The 20361-nt window shown below is 37.7% G+C and overlaps 1 protein-coding gene across 1 annotated transcript in view; it reads right to left on the minus strand.

Annotated features, from left to right (window-relative positions):
* Nucleotides 1-509: 509 nt before the first annotated feature.
* Nucleotides 510-20361, minus strand: part of EGLN3 (egl-9 family hypoxia inducible factor 3) — a 49728-nt gene continuing 29876 nt past the window's right edge. Inside the window, exons 2-5 of the mRNA XM_026710948.2 lie at nucleotides 9924-10043; nucleotides 6104-6240; nucleotides 4281-4354; nucleotides 510-3514 (exon numbers count right to left, since the gene is read on the minus strand). Coding sequence (XP_026566733.1) covers nucleotides 3477-3514; nucleotides 4281-4354; nucleotides 6104-6240; nucleotides 9924-10043 — 369 coding nt within the window. The 3' untranslated portion in view covers nucleotides 510-3476. The remainder of the gene's footprint in view (nucleotides 3515-4280; nucleotides 4355-6103; nucleotides 6241-9923; nucleotides 10044-20361) is intronic.

Below are 20361 nucleotides of genomic sequence, written 5' to 3' on the forward strand. Positions count from 1 at the left end.
TTTTCCTGTTGATCTAGTAACTTCATTAGAGCTCCATTATGACAATTTCTTAACAGACTACTTATTGAAAATGCCCTCAGAACCTTTAAAAGAAATGTTTTTGCCATAATCTGGAAGTTAATCATTCTGCATAAATTAAACACAATGAAACATCGTAATAAAATAGGTAAATAACATTTCACTACCACACTATAATAACAGCCAATTGATGATCGCACTAGCTTTTCAAGTTCAAAATTGCTTAAGCAGTTGAAGGGTTCAACTATGATTGATAGATTTCCCTCCCAAGTATAAAAAAAGCTGATACCTTTTACAAAGGATGTTACACAGAAATTGTCACCCGATTTCTTCTCTTTCAAGACATAAGCAGTCACTATGAAGGAATCCCCATTATGTGTGTCTACAGCAAGGAGGGAACAATACTATTTTTTTTAATTTAGGTGAATAAGAAAAAAGGTCAGATTGCAATAATCGTGAGGAAATCATAAATGGGTTTATTTTGTCACATGTAAAAACTTATTTCTTGAAAGAGAGTGTGGGGTTATGAGGTGTGGGGTTTTTTTTCCTTTGAAGAAGCTTCTGTGGATCAAAGATTTCTCCAAATAAAAGGAGACTGAAGGATGCTATGCAAGTTTCCAGACCTTTGTTTTACAGACATAGTAGTCTGAATTCCTACTTATTCCTAGTAATGAAGTACTAAAGTCCAAGTAATTCCTATATATTTTACTATATTTCTTCAAGGATGCATCATTGAGATGATAATGGATTCCTTTAAGGTTATGGTTGAATAGACTTGGCAGCAGGCAAGGTAGACCTCACCCATTTCCTGACCTTCTACATTTTGCTCAGGCTGCCTTCCACTTCATGATCCTTCCCAATAAGATGTACTGAGCAGGCTTGGAGCAGACTTCTTTTTCTGTTCTTGAGACTTGAGACCTGAATGTTTTGACACAGAATAGAAACAAGCATGCTTGGGCTGACGCCCATCTACTCTTTCAAGTGATTTCTAGATGGTTGGCTATCAGTTTGCAGCAGCCAAAAAGGAACAAAAATCTATTATAGTCAACTGTAGTCTAGGAGAGTTAAGCTATAATCCATATCAATCTTTTAAGATGCTACCAGATACTTTCATGTTTTTAAAAATAAATACTATCATCTCTTGGTTTATAAAATCTCACTTTGATGTCTATAAAATTCTCCTGCTGCAAATGTATAATATAGCCACAATTTTCCTTCCAATTATGAGCTCTTTTACATAAGAAAGGGGAGGGGAGAAATCACAAATGAAAGCAATTAGTTTTTAAGTCTATTTTGCACAAATTTAAGCTGACCGTTCTTTCCTGAAATAAATTATTTTATACAAGAAAAACACATCATAAAGTCTCCATGTATAAAACTATGTGATCAAAGAGGAACATTCAAAGGAATATTGAAGAACAAAAGGAATCATCAGTGTCTTAAAATTCAGACATCAAATGTAGGCAGGAGAGCCTTGTTTCCTGAAGTAAACAATTTCCATTTTTGTTAATTATATTGCTTTATACATACTGTGTTGCTGAAAAAACTACTTTCAGTTGGATTTGGCCTTTGTCTGCACAATTTGTAAATATATTAGCCTTGTTCTGTAGCTCGTGTTTTGAGGAACTGACTTCCACACCTCCAAAAATTACAAGGAGATATTGTATCAGCCATCCTTTTTAAAGCCATAATGGCCAAAACTGAACCAAAAAGTTTAATTGGAATGAAAAGGAAGTATCAAAATGGAACCTGGAGGAAAGTATGGACACGTAGAAGAACAGTCTCCATCACAATATTCAAAACATTGCTAGAGACTACACAGAAATGAGCAATTATCTTCAAAGGATTTAATTGCATTTATTCATTGCATATTTTGATGAAAACAATTTCTTTTTTGTCTAAGTGCATTTACTGCTAAGTTTATTCATTAGAGGTTCTTTTCTTTGAAAAAGCGACATTAGAAGAAAGTATGTGCTTCATAATCTCTCTCTGTAATACTCATGGCTTTGATGCATGAATTTATCTGTAGTAAAGTGACATTTGGGACCACATTTTATATCTGTATTTGTAACCTCAATGCAATACATCATGATAGTAACCTATATCCTGACCTCGTGCTGACAACACAGATCTATGAATCTTATCTTAAATATTTTCATAGTGCATCCAAGAGTCATGCTATATGACACTGTATAGCAACTGGAATATTCCATCTAACACGTAATTTATTTTGCTGGCATTTCAAATCTTAAGACTGAGTTGTAAGTCTACAGTTCAAAGCACACTTTCTTACACATTCCAAAACAACAGTGATTAGGTCTGAAATTCAGTTGTACAATCTTAGCCCCGTTTATAACAGATGTGAAATTTACACTACAACCAAATGCCAGTTTACGTGTCGTTTTCAGTGGCCACTGCAAATGCTTCCCAAGTATAACAGTTAAGAGCCAGCTGGACATGGCTTTCTATGTCTCTTCAACAGCTAGTTAGTTATCAAACCCATCCTAACAATACACTCGATTGCTGGAGTTCAATTTTTGTCACATGCAATATGTGACTAGCGGAAGATCAGTTGAAAACTATGAAAATGAAATTTGATTAGATGATTTCTTGGCATACTTGCTCTTAGTTTGCCATTAACATTTCCCAAAGTTTGTAATGGGCAGGAGCTGGTGAGGCTGGCTAGCTATTTTGCAAAACAGTTTTAAAAGATGATAAAAATAATTCCCAGAGCTACCCCACAATGAAATATTTTTTAAGAACAATACGGGTAGGTGCACAACAGCTACATTTCTGTTTGGGGGGCTCTAAAAGGCAAAGTGATAGAACTGCTGTTGTTTGGCTTGAACAATGTGGATAAAATCCAGGCAATTTTATGGCAAGTGGGAGGCTTCGATTTGGCAATGAACCAGGCCAAAGAAGCCAATAAAAGTCTGTAAGCAAAATGATGAGACACACCATCAAATGGTCTGCACTGACACAATTGAATTTGGCTTCTGACAAGTGTGCAGTTCTGGTTTGCATCTTGGCTTGCTTGTGTTGCTCATATGCAATCTGCCAGTGAGGATCCTTCGTAAAGTTCCTTTCCACCAAACCAGAAAATGTGACTAAAGTGCATATAGACTCAGGTTCCTCCAATTGTTTCAAATGTTCAGTATTTTTATTACTAGTATTGCCATCTTCACCTTGATATCATAATGAGATTTGGTGATATTCTTCATTCTGGTGATATTCTTCAATTAAAAGGCAAGAAGAGGGGTGCTTATGCCAAATATAAGTGTTGGAAGCTGTCATGAGTACCATCATGGTAATATGAAAACTCTAGATAATGTTAAAAATAGTGCATTGAAGAATATCCAATAATCATAAAAAACAGACCATGTAATCTTTGGATCTTATTGCTTGCAAATAGTTCAAAAATTATCATTATAAAAAAATTGTATCAAGTCATTTGTTATTCAGTCTTCACTGAGAACTGCTTCTGTCTTTCCTGCATCTGCAATGAATAATTGAAGAGATGGTTAAACAGCCATGCAACAAAGAAATAAACACATTCATGCACAACCCCTGAACAAAGTTAATCAGCATGAACATTTCATATGCTCTTTGATCATTTTTCTATTTTGTTGTTGCTATAGAATAGCACACATAAAATTATAAAAACACTATAGTGGAAACTGTAAGTTAAACATAGAATGTGCATTTAATTCCACTTCCAAATTTTCTTCAGAATGCTTGGGCAAAGAGAGAATTTTAATTTAAGACTGAAAAGAGTCAATTCTATCATCTTTGAGAAGATGCCGTTAAGTTCAGTGACATCACAGAAAGGATTTACTTTTGTACACATGTAACATTTCTCTGAACAAAGATACGTAGAGAAAAATTTCCTGTGAAGTTCTTGGTAAAGGCAGGAGGGTATGAAAGGCATTCTTTGGGACACTGAATTGATTGTTGTCACCAGAGGGGTTGGGGGTTATTGCTATTCATTCTTTTTATATTGGTTTTTTTAATCTTTGTACGCCACCTCAAAACACTGAGAGCTGGGTAGCCATATAAATTTTCTTAAATAAAATAAATAAATATTTGTGTTCCAGTCATTTAGACATGACATGGGCATAGAATATCCTACTGAAACTTGTTTTAATGTGTAGCTTGTATTTCCTGACTGGGCAAGGTGTTGTCTATGTAATTAATTCTGTGACATCAGAACACAATAGAATGTGTTCCTGGATTGCATGGGAGTTAAAAATAAATTCTCATACCAACTAAATTCTTGAATTTCTTTTTGGCTTCTGCTCTTTCCTCAGCATCGAAATACCACACAGTCATTGCATACCTATAAAGGGGGGAAAAATCCATGATCCATTACATTGAGACTTTATTATATCTTTGAAAATTCACAGAGCATACAATTTATTATGTATTTATTAAATTTATATTGCCGCCTGTTCGCCCATGGTGACTCAAGGTGGCTTACAGAATATAAAACCACATTTAAAACAATAAAAATAATAAAATAAATTAATACAATAATAAAATCACCCCCAACCCTAGAGACAGCAGATCACACAAGCCATTTAATGGGCTCCATCTTTGTCTGGGTTCCCCACACCTGCTGGCAGAACCAGGTCTTCAGCACCTTCTGGAAGAGTACTAGAGTGGGGACCATTCTAATCTCTGGGAGAATGATGTTCCAGAGAGAGGGAGCCACCAGGGAGAAGGCCCCTTTTCTGTGTCCCACCAGTGTATCTTCCTCGGGGATGGGACCCACAGCATTCCCTGCCTCCCCGCTCTGCTGGGTTGGGTAGATGTGACTGGTAAGAGATGGCCCTCAGATAACCTGGTCCCAAGCCATGAAGGGTTTTAAAGGTGATAACCAACACCTTGAACTGCACCCGGCATTATGTTGCTTGGTGACTTTACATGGCAATAGTTCCAAATATGAAGACAGTCAGATAGTTACTAAACTATCTTCTTCATTCTGGCACTGTCAGCTGTGCTGGAACTGCAACTCCGATTACTCCTAACCAGTAATGCAAGCCCAACCAAACTGGAGGGCACCAGTAAGTCCTCCTAAAGTACCATGTCTTGCTTGGCAATGAAAAGGGACATCATCAATTACAGATGCAATAATGCTGAAAGAGGACTTCACTATTTAATTTGGCACCACAAATAATTGTCATGGGTGCTTGTGACAAAGAAAAAAATGTCTAAATTCCAAGAAAGGCATTACTTACAATTTGACTGTATGGATCAAAACGCACCTATCAAAATTTTACCAATTTTACCAGAATTACTGGGGAAAAAAATCCCTCAAATGGTTTGTGTGTGCATGCACATGTGTATAAGTGGGTCCTTTAAATGAGGCTGAATATCTGGCACACAGAACTAGAGAACAGAAATGCCTATTGAGCCAGGAAGTTAATATTAATTTGCATAACTGCATACTTTTTTTCTTTCTGTTCAGTCACGTCTGATTTTTGGACATTGCCTGGGCAAGTCCCTGCAGCTTTCCTGGCAAGGTGTTTTTGGAAGTCTTTTGCCATTGCCTCCTTCCTAGGGCTGAGATAAAGTGCCTGGTTCAAATTCACACAGTTGGCTTTGTGCCCAAGGCTGCACTAGAATAACTCTCAGTTCCTAGGCTGATGCCTTAATCACTACACCAAACTTGCTCTTGACTGCATACCATGTATATATACATAGTAAATACCAATCAGTAGATATTCAATACAGATTTAAACATGAAAAAATGTGATGATTTCCTTTTCAATATTAGAAAAATGCAAGAATAAAAGAAGACACTTCCATATCAAAAGTGTTTCTACATAATAGATACTTCATTTTCTCCAATATAATTCCCAAATTATATGACTTAACCAGAATATTGTTCCTTTCATTTAGCAAGTTTAGGAATTCATATTTCAGAAGTCTACTAGATTCACTGATCCTTCTTGAATCTGCTACCTGAAATCATTTTAATGACAATGCTGGAATTGTACATCTAGCTATATATGCAATCTCTCACTGAGCAACAGACTGCTGTCCTGTATAATTATCTTTAAAACCCACACTTAAGGTCTTTTACCTTGTTGCATAGGAAGGCTGCACTTCATGTGGGTTTCTTCGGTCTGACCAGAAAAAAAGTAATCTGTCAAAGATGGGCTCAACATCAGCTACATAGGACCTGCCCTCTGGGAATATTCGTAGAATCCCCCCATGAAGCTTAAACAGAAAGAAAACAAAAAGTTCATTTTTGATTAGATAGGATAAGCAGATCTTAAAATGGCTTATTTTGTATATGTGCATAAAAAAACAAACCAGATGAAGACCCCACTGGAAATGAATGGGGAGGATGAAGAACCCATCTGCTAATAGCAATAGCATTTAGACTTATATACCACTTTATAGCCCACTCTAAGCAGTTTCCAGCATATTGCCCCCAACAATTTGAGTCCTCATTTGACTGACCTCAGAAGGATGGAAGGCTGAGTCAACCCTTAGCTGCCCAAAACTGAACTCCTGGAATGAGCAGTGAGTTAGCTTGCAATACGCGTCACCATGGTTCATGATGAAAAATTCTCCACAACTATAGAGGCCCCTTCCTCTCATCTTCCTTCAATGGAAGAACATCATTAACCCATAATCCCAGGGCTGACCTAAGTATGTACCATTTGTGTTGCAATTCCTGAAGAGTCTTTAGATATAATATAGTCTAAACTCCTGCCACATTCTCTTTGTTCTACTATAATGGAGGACATTTTGACTGATGTGCCTGGAGACGTCTAGCACCAATTTCAATGTACCTCTGCCAGCTGAGAAGCACAGCTTCCTAAACTCATTAATCATCCTTCCAGCAGGGGGGCAGTTGCATCATTTGTGAAATATTAATGGGAATATTAATGGGTAGTAAATGAATCAGCTTGAAGCACTGATCACTTCTTTTCCCTGGTACCATGAATAGAACTAGGAATCCCAATAAATATTAGTAAATGAATGCACTTTTTAAAAAAGGGAAATCATGTCTAAGGGCATGATCATTATTCAAAATAAAGCAAGTAAAAACTAATATACAGAGAACACAATTCTTTAAAACTGCTTTTTTACTTAGCCAAATTAATGTGTTCTTTGTGTTTATTGAAAAATCTTGAAATGAATCAATATTAATGAGGTGTGTGGGGAAAACAATGCTCCTTTTCTCAAGGCTTTCTGACCCTGATTTTATCTGGTTTTCTATAAACCAGACCTGTTGTACTCCTTCTTGTTATGACAAACTTTTTGCTATCACATCCAAATGGAGAATCTGAAAATCACTTCCATCCCCAAACTTAAGTGATATGTATGTATGTATGTATGTATGTATGTATGTATGTATGTATGTATGTATGTGTATCTATATATCTACATCTATACATCTATATCTATGTCTGTCTGTCTATCTATCTATCTATCTATCTATCTATCTATCTATCCAATGAGCAAAATATTTAAAGAAAAAGAAAGCTGTATTTTCTGATGGGAAATCCTGACTCAGTTTCCTTAACTGATGGACTTCAAACCCTGATTTCTTAATTGCACAGTAAAAACACAAAGAGGGATGGGGGAAATTAGTATTTTGTTCTGTCTTTTCAGAAGCAGGCACTATAGTCTGACTTCATATAAAACTGTGTGTTCCAATTTATTTACATGTAAACATTTAATTTGTTACAGCAATTAAAAATGTACAGAATGACAATTCTTCAGAGAACACTTTAGTTAGCCATTTATTTTTATTTTTTTAACAAAAAGCTGGAAGATTCTTGATACCTTTTAGTGTTGGTGGAAAGAAGTATCCAAGGATGCTGCACAATCAACAACTAATCATTATTGTTATCTGCTATATTTATATCCCATTACCATCCTGTCTGTAATGTTGATTGAGAGAGAATGTCACATTCCAAGTTTCAATGGTTGAGGGCAAGGGTGCGATTCAACCGGTGTTACTATCAGTTTGGTGACTACATTTTGCCACTTTTTCCCTGCTCTTTCAACCTCAGTTGTGCCGCACAAAGGAGCTGTGGTTGAAAAAGCAGGAAATAAAGGACAGGTAAGAGCCTGTGCAGGTGGGTGGGCCAAACAGCAGCAGACACAGAACCAGTTCGGTGTTTGTTGCTCTTCAGAGCTATGGGTTCTATAGAGCTGGGCAGAACCGGTAGCATCCCACCCCTGGTTGAGGGGAATCTTAAACCTGGTATAGTTACATGTTTATTTCAGATTATGCCAAAAGCACTTTTGCCAAAATATTAACATTTCAAATGTAATTATCCCCTTTTTTCTATTTAAAACTTTCTCAGATCAAAATCTTGTTAAGTTTTGTGCTATTATGTTTGCTGTTACGTTCAAACTCCTAGACTATTATTTTTCTCCTTTCTTTTTCTTAATCCAGAAGTGTTTCCTTTTCTTTCCTGCTGTTCCAAAAATGTTTCTTTAACTTTCAGATTGTTGTATCCAAATGTATTTAAGAAAGTGAGGTTTCAGTCAAACCCAGGGTCCTTAAAGGCTCCACTGTGGCTATGAGCTAGATTTCTCTCTCTCATTTCCCAGCCGCTCAACTCATGAGTTGACCACAAGGATCTTCAAATCCTATGGATGTCTCCGGAGGAGTGCAGATGGACAATCTCTAGGTTACTCCTTATCTGGAGAGGGCCTACTGGCCTGGACTAGTTGATTGGCCACAGGTAACACTATAAGAGTCTTCGCTCCTTCAGAGATGTCCTAGTTTGCCATAGTCTTCACCCAGAAGCTTGATGGGCCCAGACTTAATAGAGCACTACTGTAACACAACTCTTTGCATGCCATTTGACAGTGAGGTTTTGCAGCCAGATTGTTATTATAATGAAATTTACATTTTTCTTATCCAGATGGCATCTGTGGTCTTTTTATGACAAGTAAGCATTGGCTTACCACCAAATATATATTTATCAGGGGGCTGTAGTTAAAGAGTTCTTCCAGCATGCTTATTACATTGACATTAATATATACAGAGTTTTAAAATATATAAATAATTTTCTTTACTACTTGGATGCCTCCAAATTATAAGAAATGTCCCTATGTCATCTATTCAATTTGGTGTGTTTTTGAGAGAAAACAAAAGGATTGTTTTTATTTTCCACTCTGAGAAAAGTCTATGGGATCTCAGTATCATATTAAAAAGTAATGCTCAAGTATTCCTAGGCATCCACAAGAGCTGGACATGGTTTGAAGTGGGCAATCTTCTAGATTCAGGGCTTTGTGTAGCTGAAAACCGATGCTTTTGACAGTTAGCAAACCTAAAGGCAGAACGTCAACTTGCTTTTCTTTAAGTATATCACAGCAAACAGCCTCTAAGCTCCCCCACACATGTGTTAGCAAACACAAAGCTTTTTATGAGGCCAAGGCATGGCAAACAGAGGGAGAAGTTTTCATGATCTTACACTGTACATAGAGCAAAATCAAACAAATGTTCTTTTTCAAAGGCTGCTTTATATGGGACAAAAACAAGATGACCACAACTGAACTTGCCAATCTTCAGTTAAACTACCTCAGTTGTCGGAATCCATTCATTCCTTTACAGGCACCCATTTGTTTTCAAACTAAATCCCTTTTATCTGTATCTTTAAATAGTGACAGTCACGCCAGTGGCTCAAAAATTCTAAGCTGCCCCCATCTTCAATAAGCTGTCTATCCAATTGAAATTAAAAAATGCAACCATGAAATGGATTTATCTTCACATTTCAGCTACTCAGAAGCAATGGTGTTGTTGTATTCAAAAATTTCACAGTACTTCATAAAAAATGGAAGAGCAAGAAAACAGGTAGGTGGAGAAGTATTTTTTCTGCAGTAGGTTCCTTTTGAGTCTGCATCTCAGCAACATATGAGGAGCTACATACCTTTGAATCCCAGTTTTTGTTCAGGTAATAAATGCAGGTGATACATCGCCCATCTCCATTGGGATTGTCCACATGACGCACATAGCCAGTTCCATTCCCAGGATAGCAAGCTACCATAGCCTGGAAGGTGATATAAGAAGAGAAAGAAAGATGCTTAGTATTTTTTCCTAGTTTGGCAGTTTTTAAAATTTCTCTATTTGCTTTTCAGATACAAATCAAAATACAATTTTAAACTATGTGTCTTACAACTGAAAAGTTGTAGATGCTGTTAAGTTTAGTCAGGCATATTATAGTCTTCAAAGTAATTCTACTCCTACAGAACAGTACTTTTAAGGAGGAATGCTCCTAGTAAAGATTATATTAAATCTTCTTTGAACTGAATCCTTAGCAAATGTAGGCTGGAAATCAGAAGCTAATATTAACAGTAAAGGAATTGTGGAGGCTATGAATAATTTTTAAAATGCAGCAGGGCTTTGCTTTATTTTAGTGATTTATTTGATCAATTTATATGCTGCTCATCTTGCAGCTTAGCAACTCTGTTTAAGAATAGTTGTCCACCACAATTCTGAAATGAAACAATTAAAATATAAGTGAGCACACTATAAGGGCAAACGGTTGGAATATGATCTTAAGGTCCATTCCATTCCTACTGGAAATACATGTAGTATATCTACAAATGTCTTCCGTCTACCACAAACATGAGTATCTTTACAGTTATGGTTTTGAATCTGAGTGAAATAGCCTTCCCTATACTAGTTATCTTTCCTGGGCATTTCTACATTTATTTCAGATTTAAATTATTTTGCAGAAAAGACTGTATCTCACTAAAGTGTCCTGCCTCAACTGGGTACCTTTGAAATGTGTTGGTATTACAGTTCCTGTAATTGTAACCCTAATCAGTCCCTACACTTTTGGAAATTAGTTGAACAGGAAAGCAAGTACTAGTAAACTTTGCTGAGCAAGCTTTGGTAAAATGAATGGTAAATAGCAAGCAGAATAGCTTTCCTTTCACTGAAGCTGTACAAGAGAACTTGTGCTTTAAAGAAGTATCCTTAAGTTTATAGAAGCGTGAATACCACTTTTTTCAGGTACCATAGCTCAGACTTTCTCTCTATATTCCCACTAAATCAACATAATAACACAATCCATTTTCCATCCCTTAGGATGTTTATATCTAATGCCTTGATGAAAGTAAAATTTAGATATTGTGTACAGTTGTTTCATTTTTTGTGTGTAAAAAGTTTTTTATTTTTATCTTTTACAAACATCTTTTAGTAAATAATGTGGTTTCAGGTTTTTACATTTCCATACGAACATGACCATAATTACATATTTAACTTTCATATTCAGTTTCTTATCATATCATTACATTTTCCATTTTCTGTAAATTTTCACAAATATTCTTATATTTTTCCACACTTATTTTATCCATTTTCAATTGATATCTTAACTTATTCCATTTTTCTTGAATTATACTCATATCTGTTTAATATAATATCTTAAAATTCTTATTTCGTAATCTATGTTTATTATGCTTTTATACTTTTATGTCATATTTGCAATTTCATCGCATACTCTTGTTTCATTATTCAATAAATTCCATCTTAATTTAATCATTCCAAACATTTCCCCCTCAATTGCCCATTTGAGTGCACCACCCTTTTGTCTAATACATCATTCAGTTTACTCTCCTTTAACTCATATTAAAAATTCCCATAATATAATCATTTTTAGCTATCACTTAAACACTACATTTCACATATACATTTTAGGTTAGATTCCACATGGTATTCTTTCCTTTACTCATTTATTATTTCATATATATTGATCTTTTCATCTAATTGTAGAAACTATCTTTTTAGTACAATTCTCTTAATTCATTTTAGGTATATTCTTAATTTCATTTAAGTAATTTCATTTAATTAACATTCTTATAATAGTTTCCCACTTTTACATTTATTCCAAATATATCTATATATAGTTTAACCATCATTCTTAAAAAATAATTAGATAGAAAAAAAAACATCAGTTCCAATTATTCCATTTTTTAAAAAAATCTGTTTTTATACCTTGCTATACATTACCTTACAGAATCCCCTTTCTTATTCTTTATCTACCTATTATCTCTAGGTCTTCCTGCTATGTAGCTTCTTTTCATTTTTTTTTTGGCTTTCTATCTCCCTTCTTTTCTGGTCCTTTCCCTTATTCCCCCTTTCCTTTATTTTTTCCCCTCCATTTCTAGCTCCAATTTTTCTCCCCTGCCTTCTTTTGAGCTTTCTCCTGTAATTCCCTTTTTTGCTGTTTCCTCTTTTTTTTTTTGTTTGACTTTCCAAACAATTACCTCTTTAATTGTCCCCTCAAACCTCCAAGTTTTAATTTCCATGCTTTCCCCTCCCTTGTTTTAATGTTCATTGCCGCATTTGTTCATCGCGGCTGGCCTCCTCTTTAATCAACTCCTCCCCTTCTGAATCTCCTTGTTCTTCGTTCTCCAGCGTCACCATTTCTAATATTTTCAAGGCAATGCTGCACAGTTCCACTCTTTCAGATATCATTTCCCTTATACTTAAGTACAATTTTATTTCTAAACAAATTTCTGCTATTTTTGTGCACTTCTTTCAATTTTAGTTTTTCTTTTATTTATTTCTTCAGTATTTAAGTCCCGTCTGGTTGTCCAGTGGTTTATTTAAACCAGCTTCTAGCCATCCACTTCTGTTAAACCCTGTTTCAATTTTCCAGGATCAAAATAGTCCAATGTTTATATATTTTTATTATTAAGTTCCTTTTGTTGGGTTTTGAATTTTTCTCAAAGTCACCTAGTATTCCCAGGGTTTCACTTTTCAGAGTTTCTATCTTATTTATCAAAGTTCCTCTTACTTTGTATCAAGTTCCAACTTTTAGAGAACCAAACACTTTTTAAAGAGTCACTGAAATTTTTCCTTTACCATCTCTGTTATGTCCAAGTTCCACCTTTTCTTTTCACTTTCCCCTTTAAGGCTTTTAATTTTCAACAATCCAGTAAGTCCAATTGTTAAGTATTATTTATTTTTGGCACATTCAAGTTCAGCTTTTAATTATGCCTGTTTAGTGCCAATATTATATAATTTAATATAATCCAATTTAAGCAGATATTTTCTTCTAGCTTCCTCTTTCAATTTAACTCTTTAAAGTTCAACTTATGTTCAATTTTTTTCCCCACTCCCTCTGGTCCCTGTTTTTCCAATCTTTCTTACAAGTCTCTTTAAACTTTAAATCCGGGGTACTTTATATTGCACCTGGTTTACCTGTCTCTACACTGTCTGCTTCTTCACCGCCCCTGCACAATCTTTGTCCCAGATAGCTCTTCATCTTTAGGGTGGCCGTATTTAGCCATCGCTGCAGCCCATCTTTGGGGGAGTTTACCTAGCCAGGGAGGGGAGATGCGGTTCCCCTCAGCCTGACAGGTGGTCCCCCCCTTCTTCCCCACCCTCCAAAGTGGTTCTAGCCCCTTTCGGAGCCCTTTAATGGGAACAGCACGGATCGAAGCCGCACATGATTGCAGTCTTCGGTCCATCATTGATGAAAATGCCAGTGGAAGTCTGATGTTTCATTTCTTGATTATATAGGACTGTAAGGACCTCCCTGTCAAGGCTTAAACCACAGAATTAGCCAAACGTGTTTCAGAAGTAATAGCTTATTTTAATATTTTCATGCCTGCTAATGTAACCATCCTCATTTCGTGGAATTAATCAGAAGACCAAAGATGGAGCCACCCTCCTTAAGGGACTGCTACAGAGGATATGAGTGAAAGCATATTTAGTACTAGTTATGGAGGAAATGAGTTCTTCACAGTACTCATTTATTTTGCTTTTTTTAAAACACAACTAGAACCATGTCAGAGGCCTAAGGCTGCCATTCCTGATTATAGTAATCACCACCATTACCATTTAATGGAACCCAAAGCTCTATGGCCCGAGGAGGCAGATTTTAGTAGTCACAGCAGCATATTCCTCAACTCATTTTTCTCTTAGAGACAAATGGCATTACAGCATAAAACCACAGTTTGATGACAAGGCTGTGACAAAAGCTATATTTGGTGGGTCAGCAAAGCGATCATCACTCACAATGGCTTGGGATTACTAGAATTGAATGTCTACACCTCTGTAGGGCAACAAACTAGGGAAGATCCCATTCTTTCTTCCCCCTTCCAAAGAAAATCCCCTCAAAGTGCTAGTTAGGCATTTTAAAAATATTTCCTTAGTGACCACCAAAGGCCATTTTACATTGCAAAGAAAGACAAATCTAGACTTAATGTGGTTTTTCTTTTTTCTTTTTTAATAAAAGTGCACTTTTTCATGGAAAGGAAGACAAAATTGTCAGCTCTTAGAATTTAAAAATGGAAAGAAAGATTATTCATTGTCTGCTTCACATCTTTTTTACTCACAAGAACTTCAATCCACCATTTACCACATGCACATTTCCCCAAATTAATACATACTTGGTTCTGTAAATTTTCACTGATCCAAATATTTATTGAAAGACAAAGCTTCTAGTCACTTTTCTTCTAACCTCACAACCAATTGTAAACATGTGTGTGAGCAGGGTAAATAAAAATTGGTAAGTTTTTTTTAAAAAATTAAATTTTTAATTTAAATCAGTTTTTTTTTTATCAAATTTATTTGAATAAAATGCTTTTGGAGTAAAAATCTATCTAGAGGGTTTTCTATTTAAGATACATTAATAATTTAGTTTATTCAGCATGAAATGGAGCTTAGATATGTAGCATGAGGCTGTATATTCTGCAATATTGGGACTGTCGGTGAGTCAACAGCAGGTCACAGAAGGAGCTGCTGCAGGACAGAGATGACAGTTGCTCTTTAAAAATTATGATTTAAATCAAGCCTTTTTACTAGTAATTTAAATCATGATTTAAATCAAGTCCACCCTGTGTTAGTTAAGATTTGGATGCAATATGCAACTTGGGCAAAGGTTAATTCAGAAAGGAAACCTATAAATAAGAGCTACCTGTTTTAAGGCAGGGATTGGTCCTACTAGAATATGTAAGATTTTGTTCTTTCTGAAAATGATGCATGTAATCCATCTGAAGATTAGAAGGTTGAATGGAGCTGGTGTAGTATAATTATTAAAGCAGGAATAAGAAATCTAAAATCTTCCAGTGATGACTAGAATCTCCTTGCTATCTGCAGTCAAATGCTAATCCAAAAACATCCAGACTAAACAAGGCCCCCACTTCTAAGTCTCAAATTTAGTCCCAGGCAATATGAAGTAGGAAAATTTGAAGCATCTGAAAACCCGAAGAGCTACTTAAGGACTTTACTCATGCTCTGTTTCCTCATCTTTCAGAAAAACTTCCCATCTGAACAGAAAAATGTTCTGCACATGAAAGATACACTTTCACCAAAGGAGCCAATAGTTCAGTTTAAAAATGAGAGCAAAAAGGAGTACTGAAATATTATTAATTTTCTTAAACCAGCAAACAATTTGGATGGAGTTTAAAGAAGAGAATTTTTCTTGATCTCTTAGAACTTATTGAAAGAAGATTATCAAAGTTACAGCTGGAATAATGCCAGCATAGATGAGGCTGGCCTCCATGTAGAAAACTGGCTGTTGACGGCTTCTTTTGCATTCATCTAAAAGGAAAAAAAACTAGGAGGAGCCAAAGGTCATATCAATAATTGTAGAAGGTAGCTTAAAATAACTGAAAGTGGCCATTCAATACAGATCACATCTTCTTCTACCAATGCCACAAATAACATTATACGCTTTTCATTTTCGTAGCTGTGATATTGATACATAAACACCAAGTTTATTTGAAGTCCTTGTTTCTATGCTTCATGCTGCTTTTTAAAAATTGCTTAACTCTATTTCTGAAACACATCTTGGAATCCACTTTCAGTGGTGACAAACATATTGGAAACAAGCATATAAGACAAGGATAAGTGATTCTTATGTTGTTATTTTTAAAAAGATGGAGGAGTGCACTTGAGCTGTGTTTTATTACACTAGGCCTTTGCAAACTGGAAGCATGTTGGAAATCCATTTGAAACAGGCTTGGAAAAGAAATCCTGGGATCTTAACAGCGAAACACAAAGTCAAGGCAGTCTCCAAAACAAGTAGCAGAATTCTTCACACCAAGCACATGTTACCTATGATCTTAAGTGGCTTAGTCAGGGATTTCTTTTCATAGCACTTTTTCTCAAACATGCCTTTTTTATGAGCTTAGAGTAGATGGCGAAGTAGGAAATATTTATTTCCTGAGCTTCAAGTCTCAAGATTCTGGGCTTGAGAATAAGAAGCTATAATATTAACTGTTAGCCAGAGCACATCTGGGACATTAAAATTGGCTGACACTTTTACATGGGAAAATTACATTTGTCAGACACATTGAAATGGGATTATTCCTTTGCATACCTCTAGCCATCCTCAAAGGAGGCAAGCCTCACAAGGTGAACCCAAAACTGTCTTGCTGCATTGGAGATGAAGTTTTCAATAAGGTGCTGCTTGTCTGCAGCATTGAAACACTGCAGTTGTAAACACCTTAATTCTGCTGATCTGAATCCAGAATGAGATGGATTGGCTACCCCTACATGAGCTCTCTCTTTCCAACCTCCAATTGATCTGGAAATAACCAGTTTCTCTTTGTGGAAGCTAGCAAGTGAAAAAAAAATGTTTCTCACCTATGCAGTTGCCCAGAAAGCCTCTCCTGATTTAGCATCTCCAAGCCAGATGACTGAAAGACTTCTTGACTGTCACCTACCTAATATTTTAAATTAGTAGAAGCTATCGTGTTTCCCTGAAAATACAACCTACTCCGAAAGTAAGTCTTAGCTTGATTTTTACATGTGTGCCTAAAATAAGCCCTAATTAAGATCCCACCCGCTCCAGGGTGCATGGGTAAAAATTAAGCTAGGATGGAGATGGGGGCTGGAGCTGTCCTACTGCTTACCTTTGGACAGTTGCAGCCATGCCTCGCACACCGCAACACCTGCATTGCTGGCTCATTTTTTCTGCAGCTGCCAAGGCTTTCCTGAAGGCCTCTGTAGTCGATAAGAGCGCTCTGGATCAATCCAGAACTCTGTTATCAGCTGCAGAGGCCTTCAGAAAAGCCTTGGCCTTGCCAGGCAAAGAAGTTTCTGAAGGCCTATGACAGCAAAAAGGAGGCTGGGGGTGATGTACGCAAGTGAGGTGAGTCAGTGGATGATTACACCACCACCTTGAAAATAAGACCTGGTGGGTTTTTGGGTGGCAAAAAAATATAAGCCAGGGTCTTATTTTGGGGGAAGCAAGCTATTTATACTATGTTGACCCTGGTTCTTGGTATTCATTCTTGGCTTACAACTTAATAGTGATTTTTAGTCTTTTCAAACAACATAATATATTCGGTTATCCAGAACTAACAAATGAAATACAGGTAGTCCTCAACTTACAGCCATTAATTTAGTTACTATTCAAAGTTACAACAGCACTGAAAAAAGTGACTTACAACCAGTACTCACACTTATGACTGTGGCAACAACCCCACAGTCATGTGATCAAAATTCAGATGCTTGGCAACTGGTTCATATTTATGTCGGTTACACAGTCCCAGGGTGTTGTAACCACTTTTTGCAACCTTCTGATGAGCGAAATCAATGGGGAAGCCAGATTCACTTAAGAACCATGTTACTAACTTGACAGCTACAGTGATTCACTTAACAACCGTGACAAACAAGATCGTAAAATGGGGCAAAACGCAATGGACAACGTCTCATTTGACAACATAAATTTTAGGCCCAATTATGGTTACAAGCCAATTATGGTTTAAGTACCTGTATCTGGTTTAAGTACCTGTATCTGTTTGCCCCAGCATGAATGTAGGCAACTGGTAGTTTCTCAAAGGAAGGAATGCCCATCATTAATTTTTACCTACCAAAGCTAACAGAAAGGCAACTTCTGTCTATCTCCTTCTGTTACCTATAAAAAAAAAAAGGTTTTCTGTCTTGGGTTAGTTCAAGCACTGGGATCCAGTTAACCACTGCACTTCATACATTATAGGCCTACATCGCCACATTGCTTGGCTTTTAACCAATGAAATTGATAAGAGTTCTGCCATTTCCCTTCTATCATAAAATAAGTAACAAAACTGTACTGCATATTTTTTTTTTTTTTTTTACTGATTCAGGAAGGGTAAAGAAGAATGTCAGGGACCATGTTAAACCTAGTTCAAAGAAAACTAAGGGTCACCACCTGGCCAAAGTGTAGAAATCTATTGAAATACAGAAAGGATTTTTGAAAGCCAGTTTCATTTCCAGCTGGATTTACTCATAGGAGTCCAACAGTTGAAAGATATAGTGTGGAAAATTCATTAAATGAAAACAGTGGATTTCAGCTGATGGAATTTATATTTTAAAAAACAGGAGCCTTTGAAATAAAAGGCTTAGCACCCCTAAGAAAAACAATCAACTTGTAATTCTGTATTACTTAACATTACTCTATCACAGCTCTATAACAAATGGTTATAGCTGTTCACATTTTTTCTGTCTTCAACCATATTGCTCAAACATGATTTTTAATAAACTCTAAAGCAGTGGTTCCCAAAATGGGTGGTACCGCCTCCTGGGGGTGGTGGGATGCCTTAGCGGGGCGCTAAGAGGCAAGGGGGCCAGCGGAGGGTTGTCAAGAGGCAGCAGGGGGGCATTCGAGGTGCCGGCTCCACAGGCTCACCCCACTGAGCCCCTTGCACCGCTCCAGTGCAACAGTCAATGGCATCCGTGGATAGGGGGAGGCAGAGGAAGGGGGCTTTGATCACATGCCCAATATCCAGGATCCTGCTCAGCCAAGCCCACCCCTCTTTGTAGTTGCCGTGCCTGAGAGAAAGTTCACAGGCTGCCCCTCCCCACAGGGATCAGTCTCCCAAGCTGCTCCCCCTCCCAGGGCACTCACGTCATAGAGGGCGGTGCTGTTCCCTCCTCCCTGGAGCTGGTTCAGGGCAGGGCTGAGGAAGCCCAGGGCAGGCAGCGGCGGCGCGTTGGGAAAGTACAGCAAAGCCAGAGAGGCTTTGCTCTACTTTCCCGACATGCCTGCGGTGGTGGTGCCTTGAATGCAGTGGCAGCGGCATGTTGGGAAAGTAAAACAAAGCCACTCTGGCTTTGCTCTACTTTCCCAATGTGCCACCGCTGCCTGCCCTGGGCTTCCTCAACCCTGCCCTGTACCAGCTCCAGGAAGAAGGGAACAGCACTGCCCTCTACGACGTGAGTGCCCCGGGAGGGGGCGCAGTTGAGAGACTGATCCTTGGCAGTAGGGGCAGCTTGTGAACTTGCTGTCAGGCACAGCAACTACAAAGAGAGGTGGGCTTGGCTGAGCGGGATCCTGGATATTGGGCATGTGGTCAAAGCCCCCCCTTCCTACCTGTCTGTCTTTCTGTCTGCCTACCTACCTATTCATCCACCTACCCACCTATCATCTATCTATCCATCCATCCAAAAGCCTGTCTGTCTTTCTGCCTGCCTGCTTGCCTGCCTACCTACCTACCTATCCATACATTCATCCAAAAAGTCTGTCTGCCTACCTGCCTACATATCATATCTATCTATCTATCTATCTACCTACCTACCTGCCTGCCTCTCTCTGTCGCTCTATCTCTCTGTCTCTCTCTATCTATATCCATCCATCCATCCATGTTCGAGGTGCCGGCCCCACAGGCACATCGGGAAATTACAGCAAAGCCAGTCTGGGAGGGAGGGAGGGAGGGAGGGAGGAAAGAGAGAGAAAGAGAAAGAGAAAGAGAAAGAGAAAGAGAAAGAGAGAGAGAGAGACCTGATGCATCAGATTGAAATGAGGCCGAGTTTAGACTGAGGCCCTTTTCCACATTGAAACATCTTTGCCAGCACTTTGAAACCTCTTTGGCTTCTATTAAAGGTTTTGTGGATGAAACACGGTCAAGACTATCAGGAAGCTCTCACAGTTTGTTGAGGTTTTAAACAGGATCCATTGGACCAGACTTCCACCCTAAAAAATAACTTTTCCCCAATGTATTACAGTACCAATTCTAAAGGCAAAACCAAAATGTACTGGTAAATTACGAGAACACACACACACTCCCTTCTAACCCTGCTAGAGCAGGTGATTGGACTAGAATAGATATCTCATTATCTTTCTCCTCCCTCCCTCCTTTATTTCTTTTTCTTTCTGTCCCTTCCTTCCATCCTCTCTCTTTCATTGTCTGTCCCATTTTCTTTCTCTCCCTTTCCTCTTTCTTCCTTCTCTCTTTCTCTCTTTCTTCTCTTTCTCTCTCTCTCTTTCTTCTCTTCTCTTTCTCTCTCTCTCTTTCCCTCTCTCAGGCTCACCCCATTGACCTGGTGCACTGCTCTGCTCGGACTTGCTTGGGCTGGTTCTTCTAGTGCAGCGGGTTCAATGGGGTGGACCTGCGGGGCTGGCACCTAGAACACGGCAGTGGCGGCAT

This window comes from Pseudonaja textilis, chromosome 1 (genome assembly GCF_049901715.1).
Source record: "Pseudonaja textilis isolate UNSWEBS1 chromosome 1, rPseTex1.2, whole genome shotgun sequence".
NCBI lineage: Eukaryota > Metazoa > Chordata > Lepidosauria > Squamata > Elapidae > Pseudonaja > Pseudonaja textilis.